At 40.8% G+C, this 22,048-nt stretch overlaps 1 protein-coding gene across 6 annotated transcripts in view; it reads right to left on the bottom strand.

Moving 5' to 3' along the window:
- The window catches only part of LOC118223263 (thrombospondin type-1 domain-containing protein 7B-like), a 351,386-nt gene that overhangs the window by 4,716 nt on the left and 324,622 nt on the right, over nucleotides 1-22,048 (bottom strand). For all 6 annotated transcript variants that reach the window (XM_035409549.1, XM_035409550.1, XM_035409551.1 and 3 more), the window contains 11 exons: nucleotides 19,867-20,000; nucleotides 19,310-19,463; nucleotides 16,474-16,615; nucleotides 15,919-16,034; nucleotides 15,322-15,439; nucleotides 12,217-12,362; nucleotides 6,831-7,002; nucleotides 6,359-6,532; nucleotides 5,745-5,840; nucleotides 5,027-5,109; nucleotides 2,641-2,833 (listed from right to left, as the gene is read on the bottom strand). In XM_035409549.1, the coding sequence (XP_035265440.1) occupies nucleotides 2,641-2,833; nucleotides 5,027-5,109; nucleotides 5,745-5,840; nucleotides 6,359-6,532; nucleotides 6,831-7,002; nucleotides 12,217-12,362; nucleotides 15,322-15,439; nucleotides 15,919-16,034; nucleotides 16,474-16,615; nucleotides 19,310-19,463; nucleotides 19,867-20,000 (1,528 nt within the window). The remainder of the gene's footprint in view (nucleotides 1-2,640; nucleotides 2,834-5,026; nucleotides 5,110-5,744; nucleotides 5,841-6,358; nucleotides 6,533-6,830; nucleotides 7,003-12,216; nucleotides 12,363-15,321; nucleotides 15,440-15,918; nucleotides 16,035-16,473; nucleotides 16,616-19,309; nucleotides 19,464-19,866; nucleotides 20,001-22,048) is intronic.

The following is a 22,048-nucleotide window of genomic DNA, read 5'->3' on the forward strand; positions in this document are numbered from 1 at the left end:
TCAAACACTTCACACCTCAGGATGCTTGGCTCCACCCCCGTGTACACTTTCCCTTCTGTCTGATCTGGCTCTCCCATGATGTCAAGTGCTTCCCATGGCATTCAAAATGGCAGATAAGCTTGCCACTGTCTGATGCAAGCTGAAGACCCATACAGTCTGCACATTGGCCCCACAGGCCCACTTCAACAGTTTACTTATCCCTAACTCGTAGCACTCCTTTATATTCTATTGATGTTGCTGAGCCTCTTGTACTTGCTGTTGGTCTGTATAATTTTGTTATCCTGCTTGCCAGGCTGGTTGGCAAGTTGATAGCTGTGCTATTATTGCACATTACAGTCTCTCATAGGATTATACTTCCCCCACTTGGGCATTACTGCACTTTTATTCTGGATCATCACAAGTCACAGGAAAAGAGTATCTGGCAAATGTCAGGGATGCAATGTCAAAAAATTACTAGATTTGACATTTTCCTAAGTTTATAGTCTGGTAGAAGCAGATACACTACATGGCCAAAACTATGTGAACACCTGTCATCCAAATTTATGGGAAATAATGTGTAGTTGGTCCATGTTTTGCTGCTATAACAACCTCTAGTGTTTATACTAGATGTCTGGATTTTCTTCCGTTCAGTCAGAAGAGCATTAGTGAGGTCGGGCACTGATTGGGTGATTAGGCCTTGCTTGCAGTTGGCGTTCCAATCAATTCCAAAGATGTTGGATTGGGTTTGAGGTCAGGGCTCTGTGCAGGCCAGTCAAGCTCTTCCACACCGATCTCGACAAAACCATTTCTATATGGACCTTGTTGTGTGCCCGGAGGCATTGTCATGCTGAAACAGGAAAGGGCCTTCCCCAAACTGTTGCCACAAAGTTGGAAGCACAGAATCGTTTATAATGTCACTGCAGTAAGATTTGCTTTCTAAGGGGCCTAGCCCAAACCATGAAAAACAGCCCCAGACCAAGGAGTGTCCAGATACTTCTGGTCATATAGTGTATATCTGACCTTACAGTGTGAAGGCTAATGGAAAGACTTGAGATTCATACAAAGCATTTACAGACAAAAGCAATATGTAAACATCTGCCCTGTAGGTGCACTGAGGTAAGTCATTACCTTACTGGAATTTAACGGATGCTTTTATCCAGAGCTATTTACAATATAAACACAAAGTGCAAAGATCAGGGATTGAACTACAGCAATTCCCAAGAGAGAAAGAAAATACACAAAGTGTAGACTCGAGTGATAACTTGTCAGCTAACCTGTTGAATATTAAACTTAGTTATGCGAACAAGAACAAAACTACCCAAATAAGCATTAAACTACATTAAATTGACAACAGCAAGGAACTACAGGCTATGAAGGATAAAAATAAGTCACACTAAATGAGCAGTCAGGGCTAGTAGTAGCAGTATTAGCAAAGTGTATGGTGGTGGCGCTGAGGCGAAGTCAAGGAATTTCTTAAGAAGCTCTTCATTCTGTGTTGGAAGATTTCAAATGTCTCTGCTTGTACTAAGAGGTTCATTCCACCACTGAGGGACCAGAACTGAAAACAGACACGACCGGGAGTGACATGGGAATGTTTTGGGAGGCTGCAGATCATGCAGGCATCAGTGTTCTGGATGAGCTGCAGCAGCCAGAGGGCTAGAGCCTGGACCAGAAACTGGGTAGGTGATGAGGAACGGGCAGCTTCTCCTGATGTAGAGGAAGAATCTTACTGTTGGCTTACTGCCACAATGTTTGCTATGTTGGTAACCACTTCTTGGGGCTTTAAAAATATGAGAGAGTGGTGCTGCCCAGGTTGAGAGAGGTCATTTGGGGGAAGACATGGTGGTGAAGTTGAGCATCTCAGCCTAACATTTCAAATTCGCCTCAGAATTGTAATGAAAACATAGCTATTAACTGTGCTATATGGACCTGTGTAAATACATCTATCAAAAAATAATTATGAAGATATAATTTATTAGTATTGTTATTAATATTATTAATAAGTGCAACTACATTAGAGTCAATTGTGGACAAGAACACAGCCTTGCACAGTCTGTAACAGGAGCTGTAATAGGGTCGATTTTGGCCTGTCTTCTTTGAGAGAGATGAATATAGGGAAGTCGTTGAAATAGGAGCAGGCCTGACTCATGTCATCAATACCGTAATGCGGCTGAAGATTTACACCACAAGCGTGGTCTATCCCCGGGCTTCCCTGGCTAATGGATTGATTTATGCCCTCTTCTACGATTCCCTGTTACCCGGGTGACGCTCTAGCAAAGCTTCTGTCAGTTAATAACATGAGTGTGCTGGTGTCCTTGACCAGCACAGGAAGTAGACACTGACTGCTGTCTTAGTAATTATGGGGTTGGGGAAAAAAAATTTGTGATTACCGAGTCTTTTTCATTACATGGGGTAAATGAAACTGTTCTGGAGCAATGGAGAATCTTTACCCAAGCACTCTCGAAACACTCTCAGCCACATGCATCATGTGCTATTTCATAACCCAAGTTAGAGGAACCACAACACTTCTCTATTGAGCATTATTCACTCCACCCCATTACCTCCTTTGAGAGACGCATGCTCCTCAACACCAGCCTACGTGCTGAAAATAGCACAAGTGTTGAAAATAACACAGGTGACAGGTGAGGGTCATTTGAGTACCTGGTCCGACAGGGCGGAGGGCCCACTCGCTGAAGAAATCCTGGATCTGGGTGTTCCCGGGCTTCAGTCTTCCCGAGCTGGTTTTGACGTCGGCCTTCTTGTTGTCAGAGCCAGGGGTCTTGGTGCAGTAATCCAAGAACCCGTGTGTGGTCATCACCTCTATGTAACCCCGCTCGCAACCACACACTCCACTCTAACAGAAACATCAGTAAAGGCCATTTATTAGTAATACTGCCTCTCCTTGCCAGCTGCCATGCTATCAGATGCATTATTCAGTTATACATAGTTGAATTTTTTATTGAAATAGTTCATTTTTGGGGCACCAGGAAGGCTTCTTAGGAACTCAGAGAATGTGTTTGGCGTGATCCACAAAGCATTAATAACTCTGACTCAGCATCACGGCATCACTGCATAACTAAACACTTTTTATGGGTTTTAATTTTCTAATACAGTATATAATTACTTGTTTCAGAGATTATTCTTCCAAGCTCCAATAAGTAAATGAATATGCAAAGCTAAAACTGGATACACTCCAAAGGCACAGCAACAGCTAGTTACAGTTTTGTGCTGATTCAAACCTTTTATCGAACAAGTGATTTCAAAACTCAAAAAACGTTTACATGTGAAGTGTCAAGTGGAGTCAAAAGGACATGTCCTGACAGATGCTGAGTTAATTTCCCAATAAAAAGAACATAATTCTTCAAATGAAGTACTGAAACAAGGGAACAACATGTGTCCTTTTGACTTGCAGTAGCACTGAACAAGCCCTAAGTGGCAGCAATTGTTCAGTCACCAATGTTCATTTTTTTTTAACATGCTCATTCTACTTTTCTTGCCAGGAAACAGTTTCACAAATAGCACAATAATAATAACAGTAACAATACTAGCAATGCTACTCAGAATAATAATTTAAAAGCGGTAAAACATATTATACAAATCAATCTTTAAAATCAAGCTTAACCAAGTAACCAGAGGTTTCAGTATGGTAGGGGAACATCTGTACCAGTAAGTTTTAGTCAATTCTACACATTCATTTTTATAATGTTTTAAAAATGTGATTTCATCCACTGCTATAACATTATGAACTGTCTTATAAGGTAAGTGGGTAAGTTGGTTCTTGAGACAGAGATAATGATATAGATGATAATGCTATAATAGAGAATGTGCAGTGCTTCTACCCCAAATATATACAAAAAAAAAAGTGAAACAGCTAAAAATATACTTTTACAAAGTTTTGTTTTGGATGGTATCCAGGGGCATGTGCAGGATTAAAAAATCTGCCTGTCATAGGGGTGCAAAAGAGATCAGAGAATGCCGTAGGAGGGGGAGGGGAATATTTATGATTGCACATAGTAATAAAAAAAAGATTTTTTACATCTCCAGGTCCTGGTGTGCTGCTGAATTCAGTGACTGTTTCCCCTGTGTATTCCCCTGGTACTCCACATGTAGGCTACTGATTTCAAACAAATGTTTGCAATGTCTCGCTGATTTTCAAGGTCTTGTGTTTTTAAGATGAAAAGGTATTTCTAATAAAAATGTTTAAACAGACATGGTACAGTAGCGAATGTAAATTGGTGGTAAATTGGTGAATAATGATGCTACGGATGGGGACTATCAATAAAAACAATTTGTTAAGTATTGTTGCTATTGATCTATTGATACTATTATTTCTCCGCAGATAGGCCTACCCTACCTTTAATTTTATGCAGGGGAAACAAGAACTGAATTCACCGGAACAGCTGTCTTGAAATCTAGGTGAGGAGGACATTGGATGAAGTGAAAAAAATTATGCCTGAACGAACTTGGAGGCTCAAACCCCCATCCACTCTCTACAAAAGCCTGTGCTGGTGCCTTTTATGCTCTGTCCAAACGAAAAAGTAAGCTACAAGATTAACAATAGGCTCTAAGCATTATGTTATGAACACATCATTTCACAGAGACAGTCTACAAAATTTAGGTTTAGGTTAGGTTTTCAGCTGTTCCACCTTTGTTTGTGTGTTAAGTAGCCTATAGGCTGGTTAACTATGTAGACTTTAAGTTCCCACACAAAATAGGGTGATGATTTGTGGGGGTGCAATGGCACCCCCTGGGGCCTATGACCGCACACCCGATGGTATCATATGCTCTGATAGGACCAACTGTAGTTAATCTCTCGTCTGTGATTTAAAGTAAAATTTCCAACATGTTCCATATCAATATGTTGAAAGATATTCACTTCAAGATACAAACCCGTATGCCAATAATAAACCGTATTCCTACTGGAACTCACATGCTGCAGTAAATACAGTCCTGCCAATAAGCAGGCCAGTGCAGGACCATGATACGCCTGAGAGAAATCACTGTCGGATACGCGCTGCAGTTGAGTCCCTTGGCAGGAGTCCCTTACCTGGGTGCAGTAGGAGAAGGGCTTGGTGCAGGGGGGATAGCAGTGCCTGACGGTCGTGGGGCGGCTCTGCAGAAAGCAGCCTCCTGCAGCGGGGGAGCCGACAACTTATTACCGCCGTTTCCCCACCGATAACCAAATTAATGTGGTGTCACTCTTGATTAATGGGCTAGGGAGCCCATCGGGGGCTCTGATCAATCTGAGAACATTGTAATTTCCAAATGGAAAATTACATGTCAAAACATCCCCGAATAAAGCCTCGGGCCCAAGCCTTTCCTCGCAATAAGAGATTCTAGTGTCACTGCTTATATTTGCTGGAGACAATTCCTTACAGAGATAAGATCACTTTACCTGTTATTTACAGAGTAACTGGCTTCCCAGAGCCCATACGCCTTCAGTGGCAGTTCATTTGTGAAGCTGCCCCGAGCCTGTCCTATTTCTTTCTAATAAAAAGCAGTTTATTACATTCATATGGATTTTATGCCTCCTGAATATTGGCATATTCCACTTCTGGCTGAGGTGGAGGAGAGGTACTGATCAATCAACACGCTGGATTCATCTGAATTTGTAATACTAAATAACTATGCCATTGATTAAAATAAACAGACGAGACTGTGAGGTCATACCTTTACCGTTAAAAACAGCAAAAACCGGTGCCGTAACGGTAAAAAAAAGGACGCCCGAACTGAGGGTTTTTTTCCGCAGAGGCAAGGCGACGTACCTGTGACGTTCACGCCGTCTGAACGCTGGCACCACACCGAGCGCTCATTGTCTCTCCACCCGCTGGTCCTCCACTCGTAAGTGTGGCACTTTCCCCCTGCAGTGGAGTGCAAGGAGTGCTCGTTAGGACTGCATTACCCACCCGGGTGTGACCCCACCGCGGGCCCGAACAAGAAGACCCGCTGTCAGCTCACTGCCTTTCAACACCCCGCTGCAAGCGTGCGAACCAGGAATAGCCTCCAAAAAAACATACGTATTCTAAGGGTGCCGGGGGGGTGTCACGGGGAAGAGAGAAATCTTTCATTTTACAGTAGCTGTGGAGAACATTATGCGGAAGAGTTTTGTCAAAAGGAGCTACACGCAGAGTTCTACAAAAGATCAGGGAAAAGTGCTTGGGCTGATGTATCAGATGTATCAGGCTTTCACAGGTCACAAGGGCCAACTTCAGTTGCTTTTATCAAGGAACAGCTTCCCAAGTATGCTTCAAATTGAATGAGACAGGCTTACAGATGTTTGGGTAACTGCATATTGCAGGAAAAGAAAAAAGAATTCAGGGATATAAATTGCTATAAAATGAAAAAGGAGACGATAAAAGGCACAGATACTTCAGCCGACCTTTACAGGCCCGTGTCTGGAAGATTTGGTGCGGGCAGCTGTCCTGGTTCTCCTGGACTTGAACGACCACTGCCCTGGAACGTGCCTGCCGCCCTGTCGTTTCAAAGCTCCTCCCATCTAGGCAGGTCAGCTGACATGAGCTCCATGGCGACCACTCCGTCAAGTGGCAGTCTCCTTCAGTGAGAATAGAAACAGTGCCATGTTTTGTAGGAGCAGAACAGCAACAGTGATCTTCAATGAGGGTCAGGCTTCATAATAAATTGCCAGCCTATGAGATTACAATGTATAACAGCTTTGAAGAAAAGCTGTCATGACTGTTCATGTCCATGAAAAGAGGTTTAGCTGGTTAGCTGACGGACATTAAGTTAAGTGACACTTAAATGCAGCTATTGGCTTGCAAAAAAAAAAAAAAAAGACACCAAATCCCAGTACAACCCGGGAGAGCCAGGCACAGCGCTACCTGTCACCGTACCTGGACAGGGCACGGAGCACGGCAGAAGCAGCTCGTGCGCGCTCGCTTTCCTCAGCTCGTCCCTGCACTTGTCCTCCTCCACGGCTTTGGGGGACTGGCTCTCCGACGGGCTGCCCCAGTCCACCACGCAGGTCAGGTTCCTCTCCCGCACCCCTTCCCCACATTCCGCTCCCTGGACACATTGCAGAGCGCACACACTCAGTGACACGCCCTCCTCTCTGGAGTTAGAGGGGCTGCTGGCAGCCCCTACAGCCGAGTCGCTGGGAAAATGTGCGGTTAGGGCCGGAGGCATGAGGTCACATTGGTGGGTGGTGTCCTGGCACACGCCGCACATCGACACCACATTCACATATGGAGGCGATTCACATCCTGAGAGGCTGTGATACAAAAAATATGTCAATTTGCATGACATTAATTCGCTAATAAATGGCCTTCAAATATTTTACATTTGTGCTAAATTTATTTCCCTTTGGTCACAAAGCTGTTCTTGAAAATATAAAATTAGATACTTCACACTTTTCCGCAGTACAGCTCGCTTGAAAGAATACCATCCATCACAGAATTTTTTTTAACGCGTTATATTCACATAAGTGGGGTGCATACAATATATTGAATGAACTAACTTGTGAAAATAAATTTTATTTATAGAGGCATGCCTTATTAACATGATACAGTGTCAGTCAACAAATCTTTGTTTGTTTCTTTGTGCAATGCAATTTTATTACCATCAAATTTTGGTAACATCTTAAATGCGTGACCAAAAACATGCTGTTGCCAAATTTGGCTGTGTAGTGTTAATAAGATTTCCTTCTTATTTTTTACAAGCTCGAGTCTTTCCAATTTCCATTTTGTAAGTTTTCATCCTCCCTCATTTTGCATCACTTAGTCCCTGTCTTTGAGTAATGTTTAGAGTGTAGACTACTGTAAAAGCTCAGCATCTTTACTGGTCACATAAGCAGGAAAAGTTTTTTGTTGACAGAAAGACTCTTTCTTATAGCTGATATAGATGATCTTGTTTACTTAAAGGTCTTATGTGAGGCTGCGAGTTATAGGGTAGACTATGTGAGAGGATAAACAAATTCCAAATGAAGTCTTTGAAAAGGAAAGATTCTGCCTCATGGTATTTTTATCACTACATCCAACTTATTCTGTCATCCGATATGCTTTGTGGATTCCACTGCAATTATAAAAGAGATATTAGAAAGTGCCACCAAACAGGAAATACTTGAAAAGATGCAGTCCTTAATACAGGTATCTAGGCAAATGCTGAATAAATACGCATTTGTAAGGATGTAACTGTACACAAGAACATTTGTGGCCTCTGGCTGCCTGACCACGGGACTGACCCTCCGCCAAGCCACGTTCACATTAACCTTTTCTGGTTAACCAAGGCATAATTAAGTGCCTGTCCCCGTCCTCTTGTGACCCTACAATAAACTTACAGCTTGATCAGTTAGGCACCAGTTTGAGGCAGGAGCTACCCTTTTAGGAGGAAATGGGGAGCCTGATTTAACATGCTTTAACATTAAAGCAGTAAGCAATGGTTTATCTATCAGTGTTTGATTAAACAGCTCCAATACCATGAGAAAATCAAATGTTTGTGCTTCCAAACTAATCCGTCAACCAGGTTCCAGGGAATACACATGGGGTTCTGTCGTGCCAGTGGCTTTGTGAGCATAAAACCTCACCAAAAACTCTGCTCTGTGGGGAAAGACAGATGCCTACCCGAGCCGACGCACTCCTTAAAGACGTTGACAGACTTCGCTACGAGTCCCATCTCTCACCTCGCTTGATCCCCGAGACCTGCCTGAGTTAGCCTGCCATCCTCACCCAAGGTGGTTTATTTCCCTCCAGCAACTGTTCTGAGGAACAAGTAACCACAGACTTTTCCTCCATATATCTCTTGCAGCCAGACCCAAGTGGGAGATCTGTACACATCTGAAGTCGCCTTGACTGGAACCCATCGGGCCCCGACTTCACAGAAGAAGTCTCCCAGGAGCACAGACCTGCAGTGGCCTTGGACCAGCTGACAAGCTGACGCATTATCTAACGGAATTAAGGACTGGCCATTAAGCGGAATTAAGGCCATTAATTAAGGACTGATCCCATTATAAGTATTGAAACACATTTTATTTGACTCTGAAATCGAACCATGGGATAGTGTTAAACTTGTAATACCTAATTAGGTCATTTTACTGCTGTTTGTTGTGTTTGTTTTGCTATGGCTGTGTTTGTCTGGAATAGCAAATTTCCTGACCTTGTGGTTTTTTGTTGTTGAAACTTCATTTTATGAGACTGATTAAATGAACTAACCACACAATATAGAGTAGCGTGTCTCCAATCCATAACAGGAATTACCTAAAAAGGTAGTACTGTTAACCTGTGTGTTCAGTCAGAATGATCATTTCCTCTGATTAGAATCATATAATATTATTCCTTATATTATGCAAAACATTTTTCAATGAGACTACTCATTCATTATCATAGCCAATAAATATCCTTTATTTCCAAACCATTGTCATGTCTGTGCTATTTCAGTAAGTTGGGCTCTACAGGCAGAATTCTGATTGGTTGTTGAACTCAGTTGTTCTGAATAAACTTGACAAAACCTCACTACACAATTGTAAGAAAAGTAGCTAAATAAAATAAAACAGAAATATTGTAAATCTATCTGATGAACATAATATAGAAAAATGGGATTTTATAAGAACGGAATCTATGATTTACTGCATTGGGATGATGGTCATGTTTTGTGTATACAGGTTACTGGAATGCATGAAGGACATGCTGAGATATGTTAAATGCACAATTAATAAGACATTTATAAGACATTCATGTTTGCCTTTAACTTAAGGGTCAATATAATTCTGTGTAACAGTAAGGAGAACGAGTTTCATACAAAAGTCAGGTGGAATTATCAGAACTTGACACCAGAAACCCGTTTTTGGGTCAAAGGGCAGAATAATAAGACAGACTGAACTTTAAACACCTTCCACCGAACACCATTTTAATTGACCTTGTCAGGGAAGCACAAAAATGAGTGTAAAAGGACGGCTGGGCAGCTCACGGACATTAAAACACTAATTGGCTGTAGCATTGTGGAGGTAGCCAGAGATTTCAGTCTCATTGCGCAAGAGTGACTTCTGTCAATAGGGGCCCCACAGTCTGACTGCACAAGCTGCACATTAAGTGTTCTCCTCCAACAGGATTAAATGCAATCAGCATCGGAGCCTTATAAACAAAAAAAAATAGTACAAAACAAACTGTTCATATTTATAATGTCAATGTCATAACACACCCTTCAGTCCTGGTTTTCCTCTGAAGTGTCTTTGTTACAGAGTCTGTTAAAATACATTTAGATTTTACTGAAAAATGAATGGTGACATTCTTTATGTCATGAATGGTACTAAAATCTTGATTGTTATTTTTTTAGTTAGCTTGTTTTATAAAGGTTTCTTAAGGTGACCAAAGTGAGCAATTACATGTGGTAAGGGCTTGTTGAAATGCATTTTATAAAAAATGCTCATTGATTATTACTAAAATTAAAGTTGATGCAATTAAATATTAGGGATGTTTTATTTGATTTCATTTTACGCAACTGAAAATTGCTATTTTAAGGTACATAAGGTACATTACTTAGCCTGAATGTGTTTGTAGTGGTTTCAGATAGTCAATGATGACACTGGGTAGTGGATGCTAAACATAGCCTGCATATTGTTAGGGAACAAGATTAGAACACAACATGTTCAAGTATTCAAATGCATTTTCACCCAGGGTGCAACACTGTGTATTTCTCCTTTTAGCATTGGCATGTACTTGGCTTTGGTCCATTCTTTTAGACAGTACCTTGCACTGGAAAAGGCCAAGGCAAATGGTATTTGAAATATATTCTTAACTGAAAGAAATGTGTTTGGTTGAAAACTGCAGTAACACATCAGACCAATGAAAACTAATCTACAGTCATAAGGATGGATGTACGTACAGGAACAGGACATGGATGAAATTGGGAATTGTGGCCAAAGGGGATTTCAGGAGTTTTGTGTGAGAGAGGCTCTGGGGATGAACACAGGACATTTAATTAAAACCCAAATCATACACATGACAAGAAAGGTTTGAGAACTGAAGAAAATGTAACTGAAGCCTGTTTTATTTTAATGATCTGACCTCAGATCCAAACACTGGTCCATTAACAGTAACCTCACGTTTCAATGATAGAGTCCCTAACCCACTGAGCTGGCATGCATGCGTGCATGTATTTTAGAAATTCAATTAAAATCTTCCCTTTTTTTTCTTCTATAAAGCATAAATTCATGCAGGGTGACTTATCCTGAAGTCATTTTGACTCACTGGTGTGAAATGAGAGTAAATTACATGTGGTTTAATTTGTGAGTGATGTCCTTGAGAAGTCTGGTACTGTAACAAACACAATGATTCAGTCAGAGAAACATGGGTTTTCTTCCTGAATCACTGATCTTTGAAGAGGGATGACAGTGGCATTTGTGGTCCAACAGTAAAATGATTAATTTCATTACATTTATCTGCAATAGTCATTGTCCATATCAAAGTCCTATACATCATTATGACCTGGACACTTGCTGAAATGAATGAAATGGGATGTCCAAGAACAAACAGCACTGCAATTAGTGCACTGAGCCACTGTCAGGGTGACTGCTATTTGAACAACTTTGCTGTCAAAATAAGGCTATTAAAATCTGGGTTAATCTGAGTTATCAAGCCATCACATCATATTTTATTGCTGATAAGTTTCCTTGTAAAGTGCACAATAAAAATATCTTAGCCCACCAAAGCTTGAAAAGAAAATCAGCTCTGAAAAATAACAGCTGTCGAGGCAATCAGTGTCTTCATCAAAATCATAAAAGAATCACTTTGTAATTCCATAATTTCTCTTAGACAAGTCGGGAAAGGAAAAAATATGACTTAAATGTAATTAAAACAAAATAGGCATGCATAAGGATGCACTGTAAATCATACCATAAGTAAAGCAAGTATCGGACATGTCCTATGAGAAATTAATAGTTTCACAGAGCTTCTTTAGAATTGAAACAATCGAGAAAACAAAAGCTCATATGGACATGTTATTAAAGTAATGTAATAGAATAACAGTCTAAAATGCAGTTATCCATAGTGACACATATGCAATATGAAAAAAGCGTGAACTCCTTTGCAACATAATTGGGAAAACTATGCTATTGTCATTGTACATAGTAAACTATCTGAAGTATGCCATTGTCATTGTCAGAGTCATTGTGCATTTTGTCATGCATCCCATCATTGAGTGTCAATAAGTGTTTTTACAGCTGTCATAAAATTACAACTGTCATACACCTTGTCTGAATGTTAACAAATGGAGACACTGGGGCCCTACCTCCACATGGCATTCAGACCATTCCCCCAGCATCCACCTGTAGCAGGGCCTGATGGGACAGGGCTTAGTTTGGGAAAGCTGAGGTGAACAGGGTCGCCCCTCTTCCTGGGCCTGCTGCATCACACCTCGAGAACGCATCATCTGACCTGCCGAGGCATCAACCAAAAAGCTCATCATACCTTCATCATACATCCACCCGGGCTGCCAGATCTTCAGAATTCAGCTATACCTACCTGAGATATTCCTGATGTACATAATGATAACACTCTCCAAGGGTTCAAGCAAAAGCTTGATGGAGTCAGTGCTTGTTAGCAAAAGTTGCTATGTACAGACTGCAATGATTAGGCAGCTAGGCCAACAAATGGTAGATTAAATAAAAAATTATTCAAATGCATTTAATTAAAATGCAATTTTTTGTGATGGTTCCTATGGATGGTTCAAATGTAGAATTTCTATATTTTGCCTCTGCAAAATTTATTTATGTTAGCTAGATCTGATAAGTCACAATTCTACAACCAGTAAAGCACTGTGGCCCTGCACAGCCTTGATAAATTTGTGCCTAAATGTCCTACCGAACAGAAATCCAAACACAGTCCGGGTGAGTCAGTGTCCATCAATCCATTCATTTATTATCTATACCAGCTTATTCCTGGTCAGGGTCACAGGAAGTGCTGACGAGAGGCTGTAATAGACCCTGGACAGGTCACCAGTCCATCGCAGGGCACACATTCCATTCACACACATTCATGCACCGTGGGAGAAAACCCATGCAGGCACAGGGAGAAGGTGCAAACTCCACACAGAAAGATTCTAACCAAGGACCTTCTTGCAGTGAGTCAACAGTGCTACCCACTGCTGGTTTTTGGTCTGCTTTAGGACCAGTGATTAATTTAAGGTATTGAATGGCCAAAGAATCCACATACCTTGTTGTCAAGGCCTTAATTGGCTACTTATATAATGGAAACTACAATAACCTACAGACACTGCTGCCCTCCAGGGTTTTCACAATCACAATGTGCCTGCATTTTCAGTGAGAAACTTTACAAAGTATTATATATATTTTTAAATTCTTACATTTTCTGAACTGTTTGACTGGGGTCGTGTCATCAATACACAAAAAAGTTTGAATAAACACACTTAACTCACAGAGATGTCAAGTGACTGAAATACCCACTGATTTTTAAAATGCATCAGCCAGTGAAATCAAGCAGTCACTGGCAGCATGCATTGGCAGGAAATGCGTGATTGTCTGTGGTCCCGCAAATTGGTGTTGGATGATGCCTGTAATCACAGGCCTATGAACACAACCGGGCATTCCAAAATGGGAGAAAATAAAAAATACAGAGAAAAACAACAGTAAAAACCTTCTGTTGAGCTCAGTGAACATTGGATCTATCTGTAAGTGCCTATTAAGTGGTTTTTATGACAGGAAAAACATGAGCAAATAATCCTTTCAAAAGATGGATATGGTGCATAAATGAAATCCAAAGGGATATTGTACAGTCAGCGAGAGGCTCCTATAGACATGTAAAATGAGTAGGCACTGGCAGTTGCGTTAAAGCAGCAGTTTGACTAATTGAAACCTTCTTGAATATATGAAATAGAATTTGGTGAAAACTGGATACAGTATATGTCAAGGTAGGTGCCTTTATGTGATTAAACAAACGATTACATATGAAACCCATAATAATGTCTTATTACCCATTAACATGACCATGTTTTGCAAAAGCTGAACTATATAAATCATGCATCTGCATATACAGTACAGTACAGTCCCTCCCTTATCATGCTGGGAAAAAACATCCATTGTAGCTGGTTAAGTCCTTCCAAATAACTAACGTACATTTTTACAATTTTTTCATTCATTAAAAGATTTCAGTTGGACTAAACCATAGACTGTAGAAAAAATATGGGCCAAGTCACTGTGACATCACCCACTGACTTCCCATGGACTTGGTGAAAAGTGTTTTGAAATTGCGGAAGTGCAGTTTTCGTGCACCGCCATGTTATACTAACTGGAGCCAGAGACCACACAGTAGGGAGAAAGGGGACTCTTATATGGGCATGAATTCCTGACGAGTCCGGGTCGTCCACTAAGAACATGTGATGCAGTGACTTGGCAGTGATGCAAACTCTCCCTGATTCATTCACAAACTACTAAAATCTTCAGATAACAGAATAACCAACAAAACGGCTCATGTGGAGACATTAGACAAAGAAAAAGCTCCTACTGCCAATACATTTTCTTGTGGGAAAAAAATTATTGACTTTGTATTTTGACCGTATTGTTACCACTGACTTACACTGAAACAGGTGGCTGGAACACTTATACTGGAGCCAGCCGCTTTCGGGCTAATGAGCAATGTCTCTCAACAAGATCAGGAAACGAGCTTCAAAAAAGAAGCCGGGTTTTGGCCACTTGGATTAAACTCCCAGATCTGTGATTTAACAGCTTTTTGGAACTCCTTTCAGATTTATGGCAAATTCTTCTGGGAAGAAAACCAGCCATTTCCAAATTAAGATTAATTAAGACTATCTGATTTTTCTAATTAACAGACTAACAAGCCAATCTCCTTGGGAGACAGGTCCAAAGGAGGACTCCAGATACAAATGCACACTATGGCTAAACAATTAACACTACTCCATCAAACTGATACCGAGCAACCAGAAGGCCCTAAATTACATTACATTACATTACAGGCATTTAGCAGACGCTCTTATCCAGAGCGACATACAACAAGTGCATTAGTTCAAGGTGCAGAGGTGCAAAATAAACAATGCATATTCTGAAAGCACTACGGAATGAGATAAATATTAGATTCTCATAAATAAATCATTCACTATGTCAAAGAATACTAAATTAAGTTGCCACATTAAATTGTGAATCCCATATGGGCAAGAATAATTATAGCAAAGTCTGTTTAAGCATTCTGTTTGAAAAGGCAACTTGAAGTATTTATTGCAAGAGGTAATAAATAATACTTTTCCAGGCAGATCCTTTCGGATTACTCCCACATATTAAACAGTTCATCATTTATTCAAATACATGATACATGATTCAGATCCATCCTATTAGAGGAGAGGCAGGTGACTGTAAATAGGTACCTTGGCTTCCGCATGTGTGTGAACATGCAGTCCAGGCAGACCATTCTGACAGCAGGCAGCTCACTGGACAGTCCACCACACAGCGAGCGCTCAGCTTCCACAAGTTTGCCAAACCCAGCTGAAAAATGGAGAAAATGTCACAGTAGCAAAGGGGTCAACTCTATTTTCACTTCAGCAAAATGCTGAATTACAATTCAATAAATCACAAGGAACCCTTAGAGTAGGGATCTTTGCTGGACTCGTAAGGCCAGGATTCAGTCGATATTTTTCATGACTCAGGGGTTAATTTAAGTTTTCTTTTTTCTTCACAGTTTTGATGACTTTAACAACACAAGATTTCACAAGACAAATTATGTCTGTGAAGAAAAAAAGCAGTTTCAGTTATGAGTTAAAGCCAAGGGCAAATGTTAATTGAGTTAGGACCGAAATATTTTTTGAGATGACTGAAGTGTGATACAGCAGAGATGTTCTTTACTGTTGGAAATCAGATTTTTCAGTATTTATAAATCTCATAATTAAATCAGTTTTTTTCTGACTGAAATGCAGTTTCGTGGCATACACATGTACATTATTAGTCAGGAGTGGGGGAAAGGTTACCTCCTTGCACATGGTCAGTTCCACCACCTTTCCATCGCTGCGTACACAGTCCAACAGCCGCATCTTAGTACCGGATCCACAAACAGCATTTTCACTCAACTGGCAGGTGCTCCAATCTATCACACACACACACACACACACACACACACACATCTGCTATTAGAATGATGTTCAATTCATCAGAGAAGATAAAACTACATGAAACAATGAGAAGGATTTAATTTATGATATTGATAAATACTGTTTAGTTTACTGTTTACTGTTTAGTAAAATGTATTACATAGGAGACAGTGTTGGAGGTATTGCAGCATTAGGTGACTACAGTACATATAGTACACACTGTCCAGTGCACATTTATTTGATTACTGTGAGAGGCTGAGAGGTTGTAGACATGAGTGAATTAACCTGAGAGGTTGTAGAGGTTAATGAATGAACCTGAGAGGTTGTAGAGGTCAATGAATGTACCTGAGAGGTTGTAGAAGTGAGTGAATGTACCTGAGAGGTTGTAGAGGTGAGTGAATGTACCTGAGAGGTTGTAGAAGTGAGTGAATGTACCTGAGAGGTTGTAGTGGTAGGTAAAGCAGGTGCTGTTGAGGATACAGGCTTCTGTCTGATTTGTGTCAGGGCAGGTTTTCCCAGCTTGAGGCAATCGCAGGATTTTCCTTGACCGTCTCCTGGTTGGGTTCTGGTCACATGGCTGAAATCATAGGTAAAGCTGAATTATTGCAGGGGGGCCAAAAATACCTCCTACACATGATAAGGCACTGCCTGTGAAGAAGGCTACATTTTCCAGTATGGTGTTACAGTAATCTAAATATATTTGTGTCAAGCTTTAATGAGTTTCCGTTGAAATGCGTCACTGGCCAGGTCTTTGGGTCAAACAAACAGCTATAATGTCAACTGTGAGAGCAGTCGTCAGCTCACTTCCTATAAAACACTAGTCAATTAGGATTTTAAATGCGAACTTTCTGGTCATTACAAACAACAAGACAAAAAAAAACTAGATAACATTGTTCATTGCATCAATGCTGTAATGGCTGAAGTGCATAAAGAAGACATAAATACAATCAATAAATAATCATGATAATTTTAATGTTTGGTAATACGGGAAATGGCTTGAATGAGCAGGCCGGCTGCAGCCATACATTGGGCTCTATTTTCCAGCCGACGCATGATGTGTTGCCAGCAAGCACACTGATGAAGAGGTTTTTTTCTATGGATTTGACAAAACTGAGCTTGATAATTTTGTGACTCGCCATGCGACAAAGTGGGAGAAGATATAAATTAATAATTTAAATTCCTGTATTTATTTCTATTTTTAATAGTTTATGGCTGTTCTTATACTACACTGTGGTCCCCAGGGTACTGTATTCCGTTCTTTTCTTACACCCGTCTATAATGAGAAGAATGACAATAAATGCAACTTGAATGTGAACAACCTTTTCATTTTAATTATGTGACTGTAGTTAAAATGAATGTGTTCGCCTTGACGTTTATTATCCCGTGCAGTGCTGCAGGAGGTCTGTGGGATAGCTGCAGCTGACATCGAGGGCAACACAACAGGTTCCTGCGCACACCCAGGTGCGCTCAAAGTAACAGCAGACTTTCTCACCAGCAAATCATCATCTTGGTGACTAGCGTGAGCCAGAGCGCTGTCGGCCTGACAATTCAAGAAGTTTTCCAAATCTAGTCAATTAGTTAACTGTTTTTCCATCATTACCTGATCGCCAGCTCAGGTCTAAAAATTATTTGAGCAAGTGCAGATTTCCCGCTCCTTCTACCCAGCCACACACCTACTGTATGTGATATTGTGTTTAGCGATATTAATACAAAATAGATATGCAGACAGTGGTAGTCTGGGAGGTAATTTGATTGGCTATGAGTGAATCCAGCTTCAACACACCCACTGATAAAATATTTAGCATAATCTAGCTCAGTTTACATCTGCCCCGTGCTCTTTGAGCTGTGCGGTACTCGCCTCTTGTCACGAAAATGCCAACATTTAATAACCATGCCCACTGTGCCCACATGCTGCGCCATTGACTGTGCCCATGTGCGACATTAATGCCGAAAAATAGAGCCCCTTGTTTTTTTTACTGTTTTTTTGCCTATTTGTGTTCAAATGTACTGTACACTTTCAAATCAAAAAAGTCTTTTATATGATTCACTGGTTTATTATAAGTTCAGTTAGCAAGATTCTGCAAGACTGAAGTATTACAAAGCATTAGAATTACAAAATCAACAAAATCATTTAACATAAATAACTACGCTGACTTCTGGCAATAAATGCGATGTTCTTTTGCAGATTTTCTTTAACTGTAGACTTTTCTGCTTCACTGGCTGTAGACTCTTAAATAAGATTACTCCTGTTACTTTTTCCATGGCTGTTACAGATGCTTTGAAGCATACAGATAGCGGAACAAGATTAAAGTTATGATGCACATTGTTTAATTGTGATTGGTTTACCCCTCGCTAGGAGCTTAAACAAAGGAGGAGATTGTGATTACAGAAACTAAATTATTAACCAGATATATACCTGCAGTGCATTCAGTTTTGTCCAGTTTTAATCACGGATTCAAGAGTTGGATAATGATGGAACACAGTACATGCATAAAGAGATTTACAAAGCAAAGAGTCACAGTGAAAAGTAATTTCATATTATATCAGAAAATAAATGAGAAGTGATTACGAGCAACGTGTGAAACATCTTAAATCCCTTATCCTTTCCAGAGTTTTATGCACCAGAGAATGCATTAATTCCTCTCACACAACCCACAAGGGAAACTGATTTGACTGTGGAGAATGTGCGTACAGCCCGACATCCTCCTCCAGCATCCTGTGTATAAGCTACAGTCTATATTAGCACAAATTACCACCTGCTTTTAGGAGTTGTAAAAATTCTCATGCAGTGGAGAGTCGTAATTAACACATGCTTTAGGCTTAATTTACAAAATCTCCTCCCTCTTTTCGAGCCCATTCACTCCAGGTAAACATATGCATGAACACATTTAACTAAGCATCAAATGGAAAGTTGCAGAGTGACGCAATCCTTGCAAAATATATATCATAATAGCAATTTTGAAGCATTGCGACCGTTTAGTAAATATGACGTTCATATTGCGACAATGTAGAAACTACTTTTGCATCAAAAAAGCAGTTGCAATCCAAACAAAACTGGCCCATGGTTTCTACTAATACACTGAAATAGAAGGAATCAACATTTCTGACTCAATTTTGATTAAGAAGTGTTCATCTTTTATTCAAAAAGAGTTTGGCTAGTTCACAAAAATAAACAAAACACCACCAAAATAATACAAACACTATTTTCTAGGACAAAATATTGATTGAATCCAGTGCCAGTGCTCTGGAAGATTTTTAAAAAAATTCTTACCAAAGGACAGGCGCTCCACTGGCCCCATTGTGACATCACACAATCATCAGGGCAGGGCAGGTAACAGGTCTGTGCTCTGAAAGGCACCTCCTCCTGGTCACACAGGCTGTCATCCACAGTGTCTCCCGAGCCCTCGCTGCCCCTTCGCACACACCTGCCAATCAAGGGATAGAATAGGTGGAGTTATGTCTGGCTTCTCAAAAAGGGTAGGCTAATGACTCATCTGACTTTTCTGAGAAACAAGATGTCTTAGGCTAGGAATGCTGTCTCATGGGACTTAGCTTAGATACAGTAAGTAAAAAGAGAGACATACTGCCTCATGTGACTGACTTTCAGGTACAGGACGTGTTAGGGCAGGGACATTGACTCATAAGTTTTCTAAGGTACAGAAAAGCTAAGGGATACTGACTCATGAGTGACTCATTTCTAAGGTACAGAAAGGCTAAGGGATGCTGACTCATGAGTGACTCATTTCTAAGGTACAGAAAGGCTAAGGGATACTGACTCATGCGTGACTCATTTCTAAGGTACAGAAAGGCTAAGGGATACTGACTCACTTGACTTTGCGGCTCTGGACTCCCTCCCCGCAGTCCGGTAGCTTGTCCACGCTGTTGATGGTGCAAACGGACCAGGGCTCTGTCACCCAGACCTGCTGCCTGCACTCGCTGTAACAGGGCACTGCCTCATAGACCTGCAGACACAAAACAGAGAGCACAGGACGGCCATCACACAGGCACCTGCACAAACACACATCTGGATGAACGCATTCAGCCTTTGTATGGTACTGGACCAGTACTCTCCTGCGAAGAGGGGGTCCACTGCCAACATGGGGCCCAGCTGTTTCCAATTCAAATTCAAGTGTTAAACTTCTCAACTGAGTACTTGGCCTACATTTGTTTCTATTTAAGGAGAGGATGAGGATGGCTTTCTGTATCACAGATGTTCTTCTCTTGTCACAAATACTGTACAAAGCCAATACCAGATCCATAGTGACATCTGAGATCTACACTATGGCACTTTGCAAAACAAATAACCTCAGCCATGCTCAGCTTTTAAAACAGTTAGGTTAATATGTCAAACAGCACTAGCGCTGGATACATAAAGACCCCTGTCTTCAAATGAAAAAAAGAAAACCGTTTATTTTACACTATTTTTGCTGAATTTACACAAGTGCAACAGCTGAGTTGCGTGGTTGTTAGTGGCGTTGACACCTAAAACGTGTCAGAACAGTTCTCAGCTCTGTGTGTTAATACGCTAAAATAGTCCTCTCCTATTTAACACTACAGAGCACATGCATCACCATGGATTATTGTGGGCACCATGACATAAAATCCAATGTAATGTAATTGTGTGGCGAATATAGTGCAGAACTGACACTTAAAAGTAAAAGCTGTGAAAGTGAAGACTAAAGCAAACTGCAGTCCTTTCTAAGGTTTTACTGTGGATGTACCACCCAACACAACAACAATTAACTGCTAAATCAAAGAGGCAATCATACAGTCATATAAAAATATAAAATGTCTCCATTCTGTTCTTAGTACACTTTGCATTTCTAAGAAAATTGGTAGCCCTTAAGCAATAAGTGATTCTATAGTTGACTTACAGCTCTTGAGTTAAGAAGTTATTATATCTTAATGTTCTTATTAAACACAGAAATAATATATACAGTTCTCAGTGACTTTGGCTTCTTTGTTGACCAGAAGGATGGTGTATTTCATACTTGTTTTTTATATTAAATTTATACATCAATTTTGAATGTTTGTAAGTGCCAATGTAACTGTGTGCAGTGCAAGAAGGTATTCAAATATTAATTTAAAATATTAGTTTTAAACAATTTCCACATCTTAAATTGTACTTAATAGATACTGGATCGTTTTAAACCGCAGGTACTGGTTTCTGTTCCCAGGCTGCTATTGTGCGGACGTAAATGGATAATTAAAGTAAGTAGGGTCAGTTCCATGATTGTAGTCCATGCTGCCTAATCCTACAATTTAATTCTCAACCTTCAGCAGTCTGGCTTCGGAGCTGAATACACAACTCAGGTCCTCAGTGAGGACCTCCAATCTGCAAACATGGCTTCTCTCTCCTCCATTCTAATCCTCCTTGACTTCTTTGCAGCTTTTGACACAGCTGACCACCGCCTCCTGTTGCTGTCTTCCCTGATTATTTTAGAGATCAGCAGGAGAGTTCTCAGCAGGTCTGCCTGCTACATTTACGATTTGCCCTACATTGCGGGGTGGATGCCGTTGCCCCATCTTTCAGGCCTTGGTCGTTCTCCTCTTGGTCATCTCCTCCCATGGCCTGTCTTATCACTGCTATGCTGATGAAACATAATTATTCCCCCCCCCCCCCCCCTCCCCCCCCCTTCTGATGCACTGGACATTGAGCGGACATCTCAGCTTTTCTACATGACGTCTCCTGGCGGATGACAAACCATCACCTAAACTTCTAAATAGCTACAACTGAGACGTTGCACTTCCAGCCAAGTCCTACCCCCTGCTTGGCCTTTCACCCCCCTCTGGATTACACCGCAGGGTTGCGCTCTTCACCTGATAGGAAATTCGGAGTGCTACTAGACAGCAAACTGTCCCTCTCCAAGAACATCATGGCACTGTGTTGGGCATACAGATTCTTCAAACACAGACTGAAGACCCACCATATCAGACTGCAACATGGCTACCCTGACCCCCATTAGCTATCCTCTTTCTTTCTTCTTGGACTTACTTTTGGGATGGCAAT

Source organism: Anguilla anguilla, chromosome 3, assembly GCF_013347855.1.
Source record: "Anguilla anguilla isolate fAngAng1 chromosome 3, fAngAng1.pri, whole genome shotgun sequence".
Lineage (NCBI taxonomy): Eukaryota > Metazoa > Chordata > Actinopteri > Anguilliformes > Anguillidae > Anguilla > Anguilla anguilla.